This window comes from Anguilla rostrata, chromosome 9 (assembly GCF_018555375.3).
Source record: "Anguilla rostrata isolate EN2019 chromosome 9, ASM1855537v3, whole genome shotgun sequence".
In the NCBI taxonomy this organism is placed as follows: Eukaryota; Metazoa; Chordata; class Actinopteri; order Anguilliformes; family Anguillidae; genus Anguilla; species Anguilla rostrata.
This window is the reverse complement of record NC_057941.1, coordinates 1,004,788-1,021,848: the sequence shown is the minus strand read 5'-3', so window position 1 is coordinate 1,021,848 and position 17,061 is coordinate 1,004,788. Positions and strand designations below refer to the sequence as shown.

Sequence of the window (17,061 nt, the reverse complement as noted above, 5' to 3'; positions counted from 1 at the left end):
TGCACCTTCAGTTATGATAGCAAGTGGTTACAAATGTGTGACTATTAAGCCAGTCCAGTCCTGCAGCAACCATGGATTTGTCAACAGCGGTTTTGATACCATTTTAAACCGTCTGTACAGTTTTGGACTGCTGAATGGCAGAGGGTTATGCTGGTGATATGTGGCGCAGGGGAGAATGGTCACTGAGCACGCATTCTACCCCACGCCTGAGCTGCGCTGCACACACAGTCATAAGTCGCTATAAAACATCGAGCTAAAAGAACAGTACGAAAGAGTTACTCTTGCATATGAAAAAAATTATTCTGTGTGTTCTAGTCCTGGAGTTGTCTTGTGCGCTGCTGGTGTGAATACTCAAAACATGTCTGACAGGAGGTGTGTGTCATTGGAGCAACAGCTTCATAGGTACTTAAGAAACACTAGGCTGTATACAAAACTTTTATACATAATTTTATACAATTATAAAAGTCAGGCAATAAACTCCCTTGTCTCTAAGTTGTACCGAAAACCAAACTATTCATCCAATCGAGTGGTTGCTGCCTAGCTTGCTATCATCTCCTATACTGCATGTTCTCTGTTGTACCTTCACTTTCGCACACACAGGTGTTGGTAGAAAATGGGTTGATGTCTGCTGGACAACCGAGAACACCTATCACAAAAGATATGTGTCAGAAGTGGGATTCGAACCCACGCCTCCATTCGGAGACCAGAATACCCGTGTGGTAACGGAAGGTATTACACCTTGAGTCTGGCGCCTTAGACCACTCGGCCATCCTGACACTACTGTATGGTGGGTTAATTGCTGAATATTTAATAGTAAAGATTAATATGTTAAACTTAGGGGGTTCTTTCTGTCTATGCATTTGTACTATATATTATATTATTATATCTAAATATTCAACCCATTATTTAATCACACGCTGCTCGTTTCCCCAGCAAATCGGTTAGACTAAGGTCAGCCATAAACTCAACCACCCAGAATTCCAGTCGATAGACAGGCATCCGTTTCGCTTAGACAAATGAAACTTCCATTTAACTAAGATGCGTATGTAATTTCGAACTGAATTGTTTATATATTTTGTGTTGATATTAAAAGCTACATCATACGATTTTTTTTGTGAGAAAGTCAGTGGGGCCAAAAGTTCATCGGAAATAATTTCCGGGATTGCGGCCATTTTGTTTTTAATTCTTCAAGGGTATCTGTCCCGAATCAGTTCAACAAACACACGGAGGGAAGCGAATATGTTCCGTTTCACGAAAGCTGCACTGAACATCGCCGGTAAATATAATACTTTACATCTACCATAATTTCATTTAGGAAATTAATATAAAGAGGTCCTTTATGTTAACAGCCTATTTAAAACGGAAAAGGTGTGCGAACCATTGCTGATGTTTAGCTAGTTAGCTAGCTAACCGTTAGCACGGGGTGTCAAATTTTATCCGAAAAGGGCCGGTGTGGGGTAGGTTTTTGTTTTAGCCCAGCACCAAGACACCCGGTTCTACTTTTCGATGTCTTTATTGAATACCGTGATTAGTTAGCCAGTTGAATCGGGTGTTGTAGTGCTGGGCTAAAGCAAAAACCTGCACCCCTTAGCATTAAGTTATTTAAGGTAACCCCAATGTTAGCATTAAGTTACTTAAGGTAACTAGTCTTGTCTAACGGTGGGTATGGCCGTGTTTACGCGTGATGTTTTTAAGACCACTTGGCTGACCAATTCGTCATTTCCACTGTTATATCCTGCTAACATTGTCGGTATTACCTTGACTCAACAGAAGCCTTAACCACCTCTCCTTGATTGTAACTAGGTTAAGTTATATGATATGTAGTCAGACACAATGTAACTAATATATATATGTCCAGTAAATATCATAATTCAACCACGAGTACTGTGGGTGTGCAAATCCATCAGTGTCATTTATGTTGGCATTACTTTTCTCTTTAACTGTAACCAAGCTCAAGGTGCCCGGCGAGTTACAGTGCGACACGGATCTCAAAGCGCTGCTCCAAATTTCCATGAGAAGTACGGCAACATACTGATGGTCTCCGGGGCCGGCTTCTGCGTCGCCGTCTGGTCATATGTGAGAAATCGTTTCATTTACCATTTAATTGTTTTGACAGACTGCAGTGGTTAATCCATTAGCATTACCGAACCTAATCAATTGTCACTTCCTGTTGACCTCAAACTTCCATGCAGTTTAGCCATTTGGATCACCTAGTTTGACTTAGGTTAGGTCAGTGTAATGTTCACTGTGTGAACTGGACTTACTGTGTTCACGGCTATGAATAACTGTAGAAAATGAGTATTGTACCTTATCGGACCTGTGTTTTGCAGTTGTTCCATTGACCTATGGTATGCATTTATTGTATGTCGCTTTGGATAAAAGCGTCTGCCAAATAAATGTAATGTAATGGATCTTTCTAAAATGTCATGTTTCTGTTGCTATTTAACAAGCCTGTGCCAGGTTTGAAGGCTCACTGCATTTGAAACGTGATTTCATTTACAGGTCTTCACACAGACTGGGATCACATGGAACCTTTCTCCCGTGGGAAAAGTTACCCCACGGCCATGGAGAGGGGTGGGGGGCCAGGAGGAGGAAGAGGAGTAATGGAGACCACTGCTTTTCTTGTGTTTAATAATAATAATACAATAAACCCTCTGTGTTGAAAGTTAAACCTGCTGAACTTTCCAATTTACTGGTGGAGACTCACATTTTCACTCTGTCAGGTTCTCCTATGACTTGTTGTCATAAATATGTACAATAAATGAATGTTTAAACTAGACCCATGTTTGACCGTGTTGTGCATTTTAAGTGTGAAATGACAAAGATTTTTGTGTCTCTTGTACACATTTCTCCTGAGTTGTTTTATGCCGTCATGTCAGTTACCTTTGCTAATTTAAATCAGTAAGGCTGTGAAAAGGCCCTTATTGGAAAAGACTGAGACAGAGCTGCATTGATTCTGTGGATTTAAAAACCTGCACAGAATGAGTGCAATCATACTACACAAATGGTATTTCCTTGGCAACAAGATTCATTCAAAACCTCAGATCTGCTGGTGTCTTTATATACACCTGCACACACTTCTCTTTTAGAGTTTTTTTGCTAAGCAAATCAAACTTTTAAGTGATTGCACGTCTGCAAAGGAAAACAATGTTAACGCATTCACCACATGCTATAATCTTTGACAACATTTCTGTGTCGTCAGCTGATATGTCTATGCAGGAATGTGTGCTCTTTAACTTTCATTTGTCTGAGTGGAATTTTACTAAATTAATTATGATGGGTACTCAGAGAAATAACACTGAGTCTACCTGGGATACTGGGAATAAGTAAAAATATTGAGCCTTCTCTGAGGTTAACGGATTCAAAAGGCAAGTGGAATGTAACCAAGTCCTGAGCCGTTGAAACAGAATGGCCAGGATTTCTGGCCAGTTAAAATAACGGAATTAATTATTTTTGTTTTGCCATTGCATTTTTGTGTCCGAGTGAATGTCTTTTCTGTTTGCTAGCTTTTTAATGTAGCCTACACTAAACCAGAACCAAAAAGAGCAACTGTTGTTGACTTGCATATCCAGTAGATGGCGGTGCAATCATCTGTTCCCTGCCTGTGGTGGCCATGAGGAACGTGCTTGCCTGCTGTGCCATCGTTTGATTGACAGATTCGTCCGCTAATAGGATAACCCTACCTGCCATGAATGAGTTACAGGTCCACCCTTAAGGCATAGACTACGTTGAACCGCAAGATATTAGCGTCTATATTTCAACTACCAAACCATGAAATAATTCTGCCTAAACTATTTGAGAAAATAAGTAGTGTCATGAACAGCATGAATGAATGAATATTGTATCAGCATTGTGTTCGGTCGCGGTGAACTAGAATAGCCGTTGAAAGGTAGCTATCCTAAGGTTTCCAAATGTTCAAAACTAGTCAACTAGACTCTTAATAATGTTCATGCTCAGTGTCGCAGCCTGTGCATCCTAATTATTCAACGCCTTTCTCCAACAAGTGGTCTTCGTGCAAAACGTGATTCAACCCATGGATTCAACACGGTCTTGCCTACGTCACTATACGTCAATTTTGAAGGTTGCGGAGTTTTTTGTTACTTATGGGCCTCATCATTTTTACAGACACAACAATAACCCAATGGCTGAGCTTTGGAGCTCGCCCTGTGCCGCATTTCTATCGCCCAACGAAGAAATGGGTGTAGACAAGCCCGCCCACCAGAACAGCCTCGCCGGTGCGGTAAGGTCGTTTCCATTCGGGACCTGCCCAGCAAGAGAGACGCAAGAACACAGCAAAGCGAGTGCACATTAACATCCAAAATGTCTCTGTCTAACAAACTCACTCTGGATAAGGTGAACGTGAAGGATAAACGTGTCATCATGAGGTGAGAGCATCGTCTTCGTATGCACTATTTCTCCTCAAGGTTAAATAACGTTCGATAATCCGAGGCGATGCGCCCATGCAGCTAACATCATTTTTGAGCTATGTCGGATAATTCCCGCACACTACACGGTGGTCCAAACGCTAAATAAAAATTTATATTTCTAATTATAATTCGGCTATAAATGCATGGTTTGTGGGAGATTCGGATAAATGGGATCATTGAAATACAGGAAGTGGATCCTGTCATGGTCAGTTTGCTACGCAACACACGTTTGTCTAATCCATTTGGCTGTGTCCAGCTAGTTTGCTTTCAGAATGCTTAGGTTTTTGCAGGGGACACGCACAGTGTTTCCCAAATGAATGTATTTGGTGAGTATGTTCCATAAATTACAATATATTATATATAAGTATAAGATATGTTTTTACATCATAAACGGGTGTCCCTGTCTTGTAAAAAGATAAAGCAGCGATAATTAGTTAGAGTTTTACACCTGATTTACGATTCGGCTACCCATTTAGTTTCCATGGTAGCGCTATTCTGTCCAGTAGCAAAGATTAATAGGTGCCGTCTACCACACCAGCATGCCAGTTTCCTCAGACTTAAAAATCCAAGTTAATTTATGGCTTATCCTTTACATGTGCATGTATAAATCCAAAATAAAAATACTGATTATCAGTAATTAGATTTTGTAAGTGCGTGATTGAAAAATCGTGTAAAATGATTATAACATTGTATATTTCAGTTTTCACTGGCCCTGGGTCCTGTTTCCTGGTCCTGCTGCTTTAGGAGGTGTAAAATGACACCCCCCTTTTTAAATGTCAAACGCTCTCGGTGAAGTACATGTCATACTTTGCACTGGACTGGGCTAGCCTGGGTTAGATGCAGCCAATTTCCCCACCTAATATAAATTTTTATATATTATTTCGCAAAAATAATTGTATTCTCTTTTCTGAATGTGCGTTATAGGTGGTAGATGTCCTTATAAACGTGGATGGGCATAAGGGTGGTGTACTCTCTGGCTGTGGTAGAGAGCACTCGATGTGGTGATGGAGTCACAGGCCTGGGCAGTTTGCCAGAAGCCCTGCTGCCTCTTTGGCACTGTAGGGCGGCCATGTTGGGGCCTGTGCAGACAGGATTTCAGTTCTCACCGCTCCACCTTAATGAATTCATCCCCCCTTTAAAATGCCCGCACATCTGGATTTTAGTTACAGTAAGCTGCCGCTGTTGCCCATTTCTCACAGCCTTGCCTGATGTGAGGGGTGCACTGGTGCTCATATTAATTTAAGGTGGAACGCCTGTCTGCTGTCCCTCCTGCTGCAGTGGGGTCCTCAGAGACTACCCAGAGTGCTTTGTGCTGTGATGCGACGCGGTAGCCAGTCTGCATGTCTGTAGCCGCCTGTTGGGGAGCGATGGGGAGTGTCCCATAATGACCGAGCGCAGACTGGAGCATTCGCGCACTCACAAGCGCTCTCACACACGCCCGGGTCTGTGTGTAAAATCAGCGAGTCTCTGGCTGTTTGTAGAGTGAGGAATTCTGCTCAGATTCTGCCACCTGACTGCATCAAGCGGACGAGAGCCAGAGGGGGCGAGGGGGTGGGGGGAGCAGGGGAGACGGGGGGTAGGGGGTGGGGGTGCAGGGAGACGGGGGGGCGAGGGGGGGTGGGGGGTGCAGGGGGGGCGAGGGGGCGAGGGGGGGGGGAGCAGGGAGGATGGGGTGATGAGGGGGGGTGGGTCGGGTCCATGCGCGTGAATGAAAATGTACGCATTCATGCGGGTGTGTTTGTGTGCAGGCGCGTGTGCACATGTCCGTGTGAGCAGGACCCGGCTTGCTTTGTGTTTCTCTCCTGGGCGGATTGCTGCTGGAACCTTCTCAGATCGGGCCTGTCAATCAATAACATCCTACTAGAGAGGGGAGGGCCCAGCCGCTCAGGATTCTATTGGTTTATACTTGAGGGGGAAGAACAAGTCAACAATGCACATTTTTATCAATGCCATCGGGTTATATTGCGTGCATTCTGTTCGCTCAGTTATATTGGCCTGTATTAGCTGCTGTAGCTCTTAATATCTAACGTTTAACTTCTAATTAGTACACTATAAAATAAGCCTATTATCAAATTCAATTTTTGGGGATATTTTTCATATTTGGGGTAAACAGCAGCAGAAAGACATAAAAAGGGAGGGGTAAAAAGGTTAAAGGGGAGTCATGGCTGCAGAAATGTGTTTATACAGCCACATTAACTTATCTGCTGAGAGTGACTGTGAGTTCACTCCAGTGAGTACTGTCTGCTCACTCAGACTAACGGTCGTTTCCTGGAGTTACTCAGTAAGCATCATGGCATACATTCCTTTAGTCGTGAAACAGGAAAACGTTAATTGCTACATGGCAGAACACAGCTTCCTTTATTTTGTTTATTAGTCACGGAGGCTTTGAATGTTCTTGAGATTCAGGGTTTGAGAAAGAAACGAGTCACCTAGTTTCCTACCCGGAACGTAGTGTCCTCCTGCTGCTGCGTGGTACGGGCGCTACGAGTCCTGTGGTTTCCACAGAATGAATCAGGCTTTCATTTTTCTGGTGAAGGTAAATTTCCGTCAGTGCCTGAGAGCTGCATTTTTGCACTTTGTGCCTGAAAAAGAAACATTTAAATTTGCTGTTATAATGTGTCACTGAGTAACTGTCTCAGTTTAAGTAAATAAATGTGTAAATAAAGAAATTAACAAACATTTTGTTTCTTGCAGAGTTGACTTCAACGTTCCAATGAAAGACAAACACATCACTAACAACCAGAGGTGGGTCAACGTGGAGGCGCTTGAATAGATATATTTGGCGTTTACTCTACTGTATGTATATTTTTAGATCTTGGCTAAATGGCTCCTTGTGTAGCAGAGTTATGTGGACACATGAGCTATTATGAAGGGCTTTTACTGGTGTAGTGTGGCAGGAAGTCTGCCATTGGAGAGAAGTATGAGAAACATTTTATTCCAAACTATTTTGAGAATTTTAATAGACTGGAACTCTGATTAGATGAGAGTAGGGCAAAGCTCCACAGTCTGCATGAGCGTTCAGGACAGACTCTTACAGTGAAGCTCCAGTGTGGAGCGTACAGGATGGCACAGAATCCATACATGCGGACACACACACATGGAGATGTATGAGTGTGTTATAGTCCTGATTGGCTCTCATACTGGTGTTTTTAGTTCTTATTGGCTCTCATACCAGTGTTTTTAGCTCTGACTGGCTCTCATTCTCTTGTGTGTCCCAGGATTAAGGCAGCTGTCCCCTCCATCAAGCACTGCTTGGACCACGGGGCCAAATCCGTGGTGCTGATGAGCCACCTGGGCAGGCCCGACGGGAACCCCATGCCTGACAAGTACTCCCTCCAACCCGTGGCCGCTGAGCTCAAGAGCCTGCTGGGCAAGTGAGTGACTCCCAACGGGGGGGGGGGGGGGTTTACCCTGTCAGCCCATGACATAAAATACTTGCTGTCAAAAATTTCATTCAATTGACGATTTGGTGCAGGCCTTATCATCCTTGTGCATGTGTCTCTGTGTGTGTGTGCGTGTGCATGTGTGTGTGTGTGTGGGTGTGTGTGCGTCGGTGATCGCGTGTGTGCGCAGGGATGTGATGTTCATGAAGGACTGCGTTGGCCCGGAGGTGGAGAAGGCGTGTGCCAACCCCGCCCACGGCTCAGTCATCCTGCTGGAGAACCTGCGCTTCCACGTGGCCGAGGAGGGCAAGGGCAAGGACGCGTCCGGCAACAAGGTGAGCCCGCCAATCACAGCACAGCTCGGAGCCTGCCGTCCAGCACCGGACAATCACACCACAGCTCTGAGCCTTCCATACAACACCAGCCAATCACAGCACAGTTCTGAGCCTTCCATACAACACCAGCCAATCACAACAAAGCTCTGAGACTTCCATGCAGCACCAGCCAATCACAGCACAGCTCTGAGGTGTTGGACAGCAGCCACGCCACACTGACTTCTTGACATTTGGGAGAAGGGCAGTGGGGGGCCTGGTCCGACCGTGTTGCTTTTCTCAGCTCCTGAGTCCCGGCTGGTATCACAGCTCTGGAGCTGGGGTGCAGCGGGAGTGGGAGGGGCAGCGGGGGGTGGGAGGGCAGCGGTGGGGGCGGGAGGGTGGGCAGCGGGGGGGCGGGAGGGGGGGCAGCGGTACAGTACGGTGACCTTTGTGAGGAGTGCCACGGTCGAATGTCGGGGCAGCACAGCTGAAGCACTGCTGCCCCCAGTTTGATATTTAAGTGGGGAAATTGCAGACCAGTCATGACCCCCTGGACCCCAAGTTAGTCATATGAACTTCACCTAGTAAAGTGCAGCTGCAACTGGACCCAGAAGAGACCTACAGACGGCTCACAGTGCAGAAACGCACGACACACCATTACTCTGCTGCCTTCTGGCACATTTTCACATGGTGTGCAGTAATATAGTGCTGTGAAAAGTATTTCCTTCCTGATTCACTATATGCGTTTCATCTTTAGACAAAATGTAGTATTAGACAAAAGGAACTTGAGTAAGCACAAAACATATTTTAAAAATGATTATATCATTTATTTAATGAAAAAACAAACACCCATGATCCTCAAAAAGTACTTGCCCCATTTAACCGTTGCACCACCTTTAGCAGCAATAACTGCAACTAAACACTTCTATAATTTGGTATTAGTTTTTCACATTGTGAGGAGGAATTTTAGCCCACTCTTCTTTGCAGAACAAATTGGTATGTTTTCAAGCATGAACTGCTCGTTTCAGGTCCTGCCACTGCATCTCTATTGGGTTCAAATCAGGACTTTGACATAGCCACTCCAAAACCTAAGCAAGCAATTCAGATGTGGACTTGCTTTCATGTTTTGGGTCATTGTCTTCCTGCATAACCCAATCACGCTTCAGCTTCAGCTCACAGACAGATGACTGGACATTTTCCTTAACAAAAAGTTTGGTACAGAGCGGAATTCATGGTTCTTTCAATAATGGCAATTCGTCCAGGTCCCGAGGCAGCAAAACATCCTCACACCATCACACTACCACCACAATGTTTGCTGCTGATATGATGTTCTTATTGTGAAATGCTGTATTTGCTTTATGCCAGACATAATGGGACCTGTGTCATCCAAAAAGTTCCACTTTTGACTCATCTGTCCATGGAACATTAACCCAAAAGGCTTGGGGATCATCCAGGTGCTTTTTCGCAACAGTGAGACATTGATGTTTCTCTTGGTTAGCAGTGGTTTTCGCCTTGCTCCTCTCCCATGAATCCCATTTTTGCCCCGTCTCTTTCTTATTGTGGAGTCATGGACACTGACCTTAGCTGAGCCTAGAGAGGCCTGCAGTTTTTTGGATGTTCTTCTGGGATCTCATGCGAGTTGTCGATGTGCCCTTGGAGAAATTCACTACTGTTCTCCATTTGGAGATAATGGCTCTCGTTGTGGTTCGATGGAGTCCCGAGACCTTAGAAATGGCTTTGTAACCCTTTCCAGACTGATATATTTCAACAACTTGTTTCCTAATTTCTTATGGAATTTAATTTCATAGTTTGCTTGTAGAAACTTTGTGGTGACTCCTTCACTCCGATCGTGAGGTTCAATATGAGTGATGTTTAGATTCAACAGGGCTGGCTGCAAACAGGCCTGAGAGTTTAATAATGATTTGGATGTGAGAGAGGAAACAGTCACACTGTGCTCTCTCTGGACCAGTAGCCCTGCTGCTCTGTCACTGAACCAGTGAAGTTCTCTCCTCTTCCTCTTTGAGCCAGTAAAGTTCTCTCTCTTCTTCTTCCTCTGTCAGACCAAAGCCACCCAGGAGCAGATTGACTCTTTCAGGGCCTCTCTGTCCAAGCTGGGAGACGTCTACGTCAACGATGCCTTCGGAACAGCCCACAGAGCGCACAGGTAAGGGCAGGGGGTGAGGGCCACAGGTGAGGGGCGTGGGTAGGGAAGAGGGGAGGGAGAAAGGTAGGGATGTAGGTGAGGGGTACATTTAGGGGTACAGGTGAGGCTACAGACTGCACAGGTAAGGGCCTGAGGCCTGTTCCAGAGCTGTGGCTGATGGGATACTGGAGGAGTGACTCTGTTTCTCTCTCCCCCCCCTGCTCCTGTGGATGATGGGATACTGGAGGAGTAACTCTGTTTCTCTCTCCCCCCCCTGCTCCTGTGGATGATGGGATACTGGAGGAGTAACTCTGTTTCTCTCTCCCCCCCCTGCTCCTGATCAGCTCCATGGTGGGAGTGAATCTGCCCCAGAAGGCTGCTGGATTCCTGATGAAGAAGGAGCTGGATTACTTCGCCATGGCTCTGGAGAAACCCCAGCGACCCTTCCTCGCCATCCTCGGGGGGTAAGAGAACCAGAGCCTCTCTCTCTCTGTCTATCTCTCTCTCTCTCTCTCTGCCTCTCTCTCTCTCTCTCTCTGCCTCTCTCTCTCCCCCTCTCCCTTTGTCTCTGTCTGACGTCAGTCTCCACAGAGCAGTAGACTGGCAGCGACGCTTCAATGCGCAGTTCAGAGACCATACTCCTGTGCTGAGGTCTTGTATATTATTTCATTCTCAGACTGATCAGTCTGTGTGTGACTGTAGATCCTAGTGTTTTTGTGTGCAGTTTCTATGCTGTCTTGCTGCAAATCCAATCCTGGGCTTTCCCTGTTATTACTCTGTGGTGTGCAGTGATAGGGAAAGACATGTCAAAACAAGCACCTGAGTATCCAGGATTAGTGCTGAATCTCCTTACGCGATAAGCACATGCGTGTAGCGGTGCGCTACTTTGTGCGCTCAGGATGTTAAGCGCTGTGAGTTTGACTGTGACCCACCCCCCCGCCGCTAAACTGCGCTGCCTGTGTCACCCCTGTGCGGGGTGAGAGCGCTCAGCCATGCGTCGCTAGCCTGTGCTGCCTGTGTCAGAGCGCAGGCCGGGGGAACCTTGCGTAACCGCCACCTTCGCTCGGCGTTCTTCAGCTCACCGCGTCATCGCGAGTTTGAAATGTGGGGGAACAAGGACAGTTCCTCCTGGGCAGATCAGCCTTCTCTTGGCTCGGACTCCTTAACAATGTGGAACTGCTGTTGAGGAGTCATGAAAACAGCTCGTTTTAGCTGTGGACGTTCAGACCGAATTTTGACCGAGGTTGAAAAAGAAATAAATAAATAATGAAATAAAGTCATGGTTTGTGTCCGGGTTTGGAAAGTGTGCTGGCCGGGGTCACAGGCTAGCTGCTGTTTGTCCCTCAGTAGAATGCGTTTGCTTCATCGGCTGTTTTTCTGCTCTAATCCTCCAGGGCAAAGGTCAAAGATAAGATTCAGCTGATCAACAACATGCTGGATCAGGTCAACGAGATGATCATCGGGGGCGGAATGGCGTTCACCTTCCTCAAGGTCCTCAACAACATGGAGGTGAGTTCAGACTGGGGAACAGTCCTCCGTCTCTGATTGGCCGGAGGAGCCGTCACACTCACACGCAACATGAGCCCTGCAACCATAGCAACAGGGTGCAGTTACTCGCCCACAGTTCCTCTGCAGTACAGGGACGAGTGTCATCTACTCAGAGATGTGCCTTTGTGGAGTCAGCGTGTGCTCTCTCTGCGTAGCGTAGCGTAGCGCTCTGTGGAGTCAGCGTGTGCTCTCTCTGTGTAGCGTAGCATAGCGCTCTGTGGAGTCAGCGTGTGCTCTCTCTGCGTTGTGTAGCGTAGCGTAGCGCTCTGTGGAGTCAGCGTGTGCTCTCTCTGTGTAGCGTAGCATAGCGCTCTGTGGAGTCAGCGTGTGCTCTCTCTGCGTAGCGTAGCGTAGCGCTCTGTGGAGTCAGCGTGTGCTCTCTCTGTGTAGCGTAGCATAGCGCTCTGTGGAGTCAGCGTGTGCTCTCTCTGTGTAGCGTAGCATAGCGCTCTGTGGAGTCAGCGTGTGCTCTCTCTGCGTAGCGTAGCGTAGCGCTCTGTGGAGTCAGCGTGTGCTCTCTCTGCGTTGTGTAGCGTAGCGTAGCGTAGCGCTCTGTGGAGTCAGCGTGTGCTCTCTCTGTGTAGCGTAGCATAGCGCTCTGTGGAGTCAGCGTGTGCTCTCTCTGCGTAGCGTAGCGTAGCACTGTGGAGTCAGCGTGTGCTCTCTCTGCGTAGCGTAGCGCTCTGTGGAGTCAGCGTGTGCTCTCTCTGCGTAGCATAGCGTAGCGCTCTGTGGAGTCAGCGTGTGCTCTCTCTGCGTAGCGTAGCGTAGCGCTCTGTGGAGTCAGCGTGTGCTCTCTGCGTTGTGTAGCGTAGCGTAGCGTAGCGCTCTGTGGAGTCAGCGTGTGCTCTCTCTGCGTAGCGTAGCGCTCTGTGGAGTCAGCGTGTGCTCTCTCTGCGTAGCGTAGCATAGCGCTCTGTGGAGTCAGCGTGTGCTCTCTCTGTGTAGCGTAGCGTAGCGTAGCGCTCTGTGGAGTCAGCGTGTGCTCTCTCTGCGTAGCGCTCTGTGGAGTCAGCGTGTGCTCTCTCTGCGTAGCGTAGCGTAGCGCTCTGTGGAGTCAGCGTGTGCTCTCTCTGTGTAGCGTAGCGCTCTGTGGAGTCAGCGTGTGCTCTCTCTGTGTAGCGTAGCGCTCTGTGGAGTCAGCGTGTGCTCTCTCTGCGTAGCGTAGCGTAGCGCTCTGTGGAGTCAGCGTGTGCTCTCTCTGGCAGATCGGCACGTCGCTGTATGATGAGGAGGGTGCGAAGATCGTCAAGGACCTGATGGCGAAGGCTGAGAAGAATGGCGTGAAGATCAGCCTGCCCGTCGACATCGTCACTGCAGACAAGTTTGACGAGCACGCGACCACCGGCACCGCCACCGTGGCGCAGGGCATCCCCGCCGGCTGGATGGTGAGGAACGTTCTAACCTGTCCCCACCTGCCCCCGCCTGCCCCCGCCTGTCCCCGCCTGCCCATGCCTGCCCCCACCTGCCCCTGCCCGCCCCCACCTGCCCCCAGCTTTCCCCACCTGTTCCTACTCCTGTGTTTAGCTAGTGGTAATGCTAACCCCCCACTTCTCTCTCTCTCTCTCTCTCTCTGTCTCTCTCTCCGTCACCCTGTCTCCCTCTCTCTCTCTGCCTCTCCCCCCCCCCCGCCCCCCCAGGGCCTGGACTGTGGTCCGGAGAGCTCCAAGGCCTTTGGTGAAGCGGTAGGCAGAGCCAAGCAGATCGTGTGGAACGGGCCGGTCGGCGTGTTTGAGTGGGACAACTTCGCCCACGGAACCAAGAACTTGATGGACAAGGTGGTGGAGGCGACGAAGAACGGCTGCATCACCATCATCGGTAAGGGCTTTGAGTGACACCTCCTTAGGTTAAGTGACACCTCCTCAGGTAACAGCAGCAGCGAAAGGCCCGGAGGACTGGCTGAGGTCGACCACAGAAATACGGGGTGCTAAAAAAGTGGACCGCTGTTCTCTCCGGTAGATCATATTCAAGTCTCTACAAAAGGGACTATCTTTCTGAGTAGGTGCTTTTAAACAAGAAAACATTCTATATATTTATATACAAGTCCAATTTACAATGCATGCTCACTTTGGAACCATTTTTATTTTAGTGGTTTGATTTTAATGGTTTGAATTTAATTGGCTTTTCTGTTTTTGTTTTAATCAGTCTCTCCAGTAGATGGTGCTAGAGTTCTATATTTCTCCTGTCAGACATTTTGTTAGTTGTAATGAAGTTTACTTTGTAAGACTTACTTTCGGGACCCTTTCATTATAAGTGTTGTGACAGATTTAAACAGCACTAGTGCCTGTGTGTGTGTGTGTGTGTGTGTGTGTGTGTGTGTGTGTGTGTGTGTGTTAGGGCTTTGTACAGTGTGTAGGGTTAGGGTTAGGAATGTGTGGTGTGTATTGTGGCTGTATATGTGACTGGGTTGTGAGCGGGGTGTGTGTTGTCTGTGTGGACCCTGACGTGCGTCGCCTCCTGCAGGTGGGGGAGACACGGCTACCTGCTGTGCCAAGTGGAACACCGAGGACAAGGTCAGCCATGTCAGCACAGGGGGCGGAGCCAGTCTGGAGCTGCTGGAAGGTGAGCGAGCTCACCTGCATCACACACCTGAGCTCCACCTGCATCATACACCTGAGCTCCACCTGCATCACACACCTGAGCTCCACCTCCACTTGCATCACACACCTGAGCTCCACCTCCATCTGCATCATACACCTGAGCTCCACCTGCATCACACACCTGAGCTCCACCTACATTATACACCTGAGCTCCACCTGCATCATACGCCTGAGCACCACCTGCATCACACACCTGAGCTCCACTTACATCACACACCTGAGCTCCACCTACATCACACATCTGAGCTCCACCTACATCATACACCTGAGCTCCACCTGCATTACACACCTGAGCTCCACCTCCACCTGCATCATACGCCTGAGCGCCACCTGCATCACACACCTGAGTTCCACCTGCATCACACACCTGAGCTCCACCTACATTATACACCTGAGCTCCACCTACATCATACACCTGAGCTCCACCTGCATCACACACCTGAGCTCCACCTGCATCACACACCTGAGCTCCACCAGCATCATACACCTGAGCTCCACCTACATCACACACCTGAGCTCCACCTCCATCTGCATCATACACCTGAGCTCCACCTGCATCACACACCTGAGCTCCACCTACATTATACACCTGAGCTCCACCTGCATCATACGCCTGAGCACCACCTGCATCACACACCTGAGCTCCACTTACATCACACACCTGAGCTCCACCTGCATCATACACCTGAGCTCCACCTACATCATACACCTGAGCTCCACCTGCATTACACACCTGAGCTCCACCTCCACCTGCATCATATACCTGAGCTCCACCTTCATCATATACCTGAGCTCCACCTGCATCATACACCTGAGCTCCACCTGCATTACACACCTGAGCTCCACCTCCATCATACGCCTAAGCTCCACCTGCATCACACACCTGAGCTCCACCTGCATCATATACCTGAGCTCTACCTGCATCACACACCTGAGCTCCACCTGCATCACACACCTGAGTTCCACCTACATCACACACCTGAGTTCCAAATGCACACATTTCACCAGAACCTGCTTTTCATAAGGGGGTTGTTTCTAATTATAACGATGTTGATAAGCTTCACTGTGAGAGGGGCAAGCACCTAAAATCTGGGGGCACGCATTCAGCAATGCCCCCCAGCTGATGAACTGGTCTTCAGTCAGGTTTATGAAGGGGGGGGTGTATTTCTGAATTTAGCCATATAATTGTATTTTATCCTGGTCATAATGTAAACACATTGCTTGTGTTTTATTTATTAACATGGCAAAATTAATATAAAAAGTTGTCGGTTGCCCTTGAGATTAATTCTGTAGTACAGACTTGGCAAAGGTCTTATCACAGTTATAGCAGCTTTTTTAAGATTCTGGGCCTCCAGTGCCAGTGAAAGTGGGTTTATCTGAGTGTTGTCTCGTGGCGACCTGGATGAAGGGGGTGTGGCTAACCTGTGGGCGGGGCTTGTGTGCTGCTGTTCATCCTCAGGTAAAGTCCTGCCAGGTGTGGATGCCCTCAGCAGTGCTTAAGATGGAGGACGCGAGGGGTTCTGTGCAAGCAGCCCCAGAGAAGCTCTCCGTCTCCCTCCCTCAGCTCCTGCCCAATGTCGCCACGGTGACTCAAATGACGAATCCCCCACTCTCTACTGTAATAAAGAGAAAAGCACTTACACCGCTCCCCCCCAGCACTTTACCCACCTGCGCCTCCCTCACCACCTCCTGCTGTGAGTGTTCAGAGACTGGGAGTGTCTCCGATCGCACCTCCTCCTCCTGCGCCTCCTCCCTGCTGCGTCTCTCGGTGCGGAGGAGCTACGGGCCCTGAGGCTGCTGCCGTGTTTGCACCTGAAACCTGGGAATTCGTCCTTTGCGCTCACCTCCACATGTTAGCGTGTTAGCGTGTCGGCGTGTTAGCGTGCGTATGTGTGCTTGCGTCACTCATGCATAGCCCGTCTGGGAGGATCACGGCTTTTAACGTGAAACTGTCCTGTGTCGTAACTCACATGATTATGTTTTGTAATTGTGCCCCCTCCCCCACCTCTGTCGCGCTCATGTGTTGGACATGTACTGCAGTGACCCTTTTGGTTCCCATGTTCTCTCCCCACCCCCCCCCCCCACCAGCATCCTGTAGTGGCTTGTAAGATAGTTCCGTTTCAAGCAGGATGGTTGAGCAAGGTCACGTGGCTCTTAAGTGACCACTCACATAATAAAAAAAGTCTGTGTAAAATACAAAACTTGTGGCCTGGTGATGATTTCTTTACATTACTCATGATGGTGTGTATCTTGTGCATCTGCTTCGGCTCCTAGAATTATTGCTGCTTGTACTCGTTCTCGGTAAACTGCCTATTTTACCTCGTGCTTAACAGTTATTACCTCCAGCAGATAGAAGGAAATTGTGAATGCGCTCACCATTTGCGTTTGTCCATCTGCGATAACAGTATAACGGAAATTTCAGATTAACTAGATGAAATGGTGAACTTCGATTCAAGGAAGGAGGCATCTGTTTTAGAACTGGACCAACATTTCTTAAAACGCTTTATGCGTTCTCCGCAGCGCTACTCCAGGTCTGTCTTGCCACAGCAAAAAGAATGATTGAATAATGTGGTATTCATATTCTCCAAGCAGTCTGGACAAATTATTTAAAGGCCAAGACGAATGGGGGTGTCATAAGAATGCCTG

General features: G+C 48.0%; 2 protein-coding genes and 1 non-coding gene across 3 annotated transcripts; 2 read left to right on the top strand and 1 right to left on the bottom strand.

The window, feature by feature from the left end:
* Positions 1 to 663: 663 nt before the first annotated feature.
* trnal-caa (transfer RNA leucine (anticodon CAA)) lies at positions 664 to 776 on the bottom strand. Its single transcript has 2 exons — positions 739 to 776; positions 664 to 709 (listed from the first exon to the last, which is right to left on the bottom strand). It is a non-coding gene; the product is annotated as a tRNA-Leu (tRNA).
* Positions 777 to 1,192: 416 nt separating this feature from the next.
* On the top strand, positions 1,193 to 2,779 carry LOC135262615 (cytochrome c oxidase subunit 7B, mitochondrial). Its single transcript, XM_064349647.1, has 3 exons — positions 1,193 to 1,276; positions 1,952 to 2,076; positions 2,503 to 2,779. The coding sequence occupies exons 1-3, from the start codon at positions 1,240 to 1,242 to the stop codon at positions 2,602 to 2,604; spliced, it is 264 nt and encodes an 87-aa protein (XP_064205717.1). The 5' UTR covers positions 1,193 to 1,239; the 3' UTR covers positions 2,605 to 2,779.
* Positions 2,780 to 4,224: 1,445 nt separating this feature from the next.
* Positions 4,225 to 16,616, top strand: pgk1 (phosphoglycerate kinase 1). Its single transcript, XM_064349640.1, has 11 exons — positions 4,225 to 4,385; positions 7,122 to 7,172; positions 7,646 to 7,801; positions 8,001 to 8,145; positions 10,185 to 10,288; positions 10,612 to 10,731; positions 11,662 to 11,776; positions 13,024 to 13,203; positions 13,456 to 13,633; positions 14,279 to 14,377; positions 15,875 to 16,616. Exons 1-11 carry the CDS (start codon positions 4,321 to 4,323, stop codon positions 15,913 to 15,915), a joined length of 1,254 nt encoding a protein of 417 aa, XP_064205710.1. The 5' UTR covers positions 4,225 to 4,320; the 3' UTR covers positions 15,916 to 16,616.
* Positions 16,617 to 17,061: the final 445 nt, after the last annotated feature.

Excerpts from the sequence above, each read along its gene's own strand:
- LOC135262615 (XM_064349647.1), top strand. The coding sequence starts at position 1,240 with ATGTTCCGTTTCACGAAAGCTGCACTGAACATCGCCG. Across the intron at positions 1,277-1,951 it reads AGCTGCACTGAACATCGCCG|CTCAAGGTGCCCGGCGAGTT; the intron begins GTAAATATAATA and ends ACTGTAACCAAG. Across the intron at positions 2,077-2,502 it reads GCGTCGCCGTCTGGTCATAT|GTCTTCACACAGACTGGGAT; the intron begins GTGAGAAATCGT and ends TTTCATTTACAG.
- pgk1 (XM_064349640.1), top strand. The coding sequence starts at position 4,321 with ATGTCTCTGTCTAACAAACTCACTCTGGATAAGGTGAACGTGAAGGAT. Across the intron at positions 7,173-7,645 it reads CACATCACTAACAACCAGAG|GATTAAGGCAGCTGTCCCCT; the intron begins GTGGGTCAACGT and ends TGTGTGTCCCAG. Across the intron at positions 10,289-10,611 it reads ACAGCCCACAGAGCGCACAG|CTCCATGGTGGGAGTGAATC; the intron begins GTAAGGGCAGGG and ends GCTCCTGATCAG.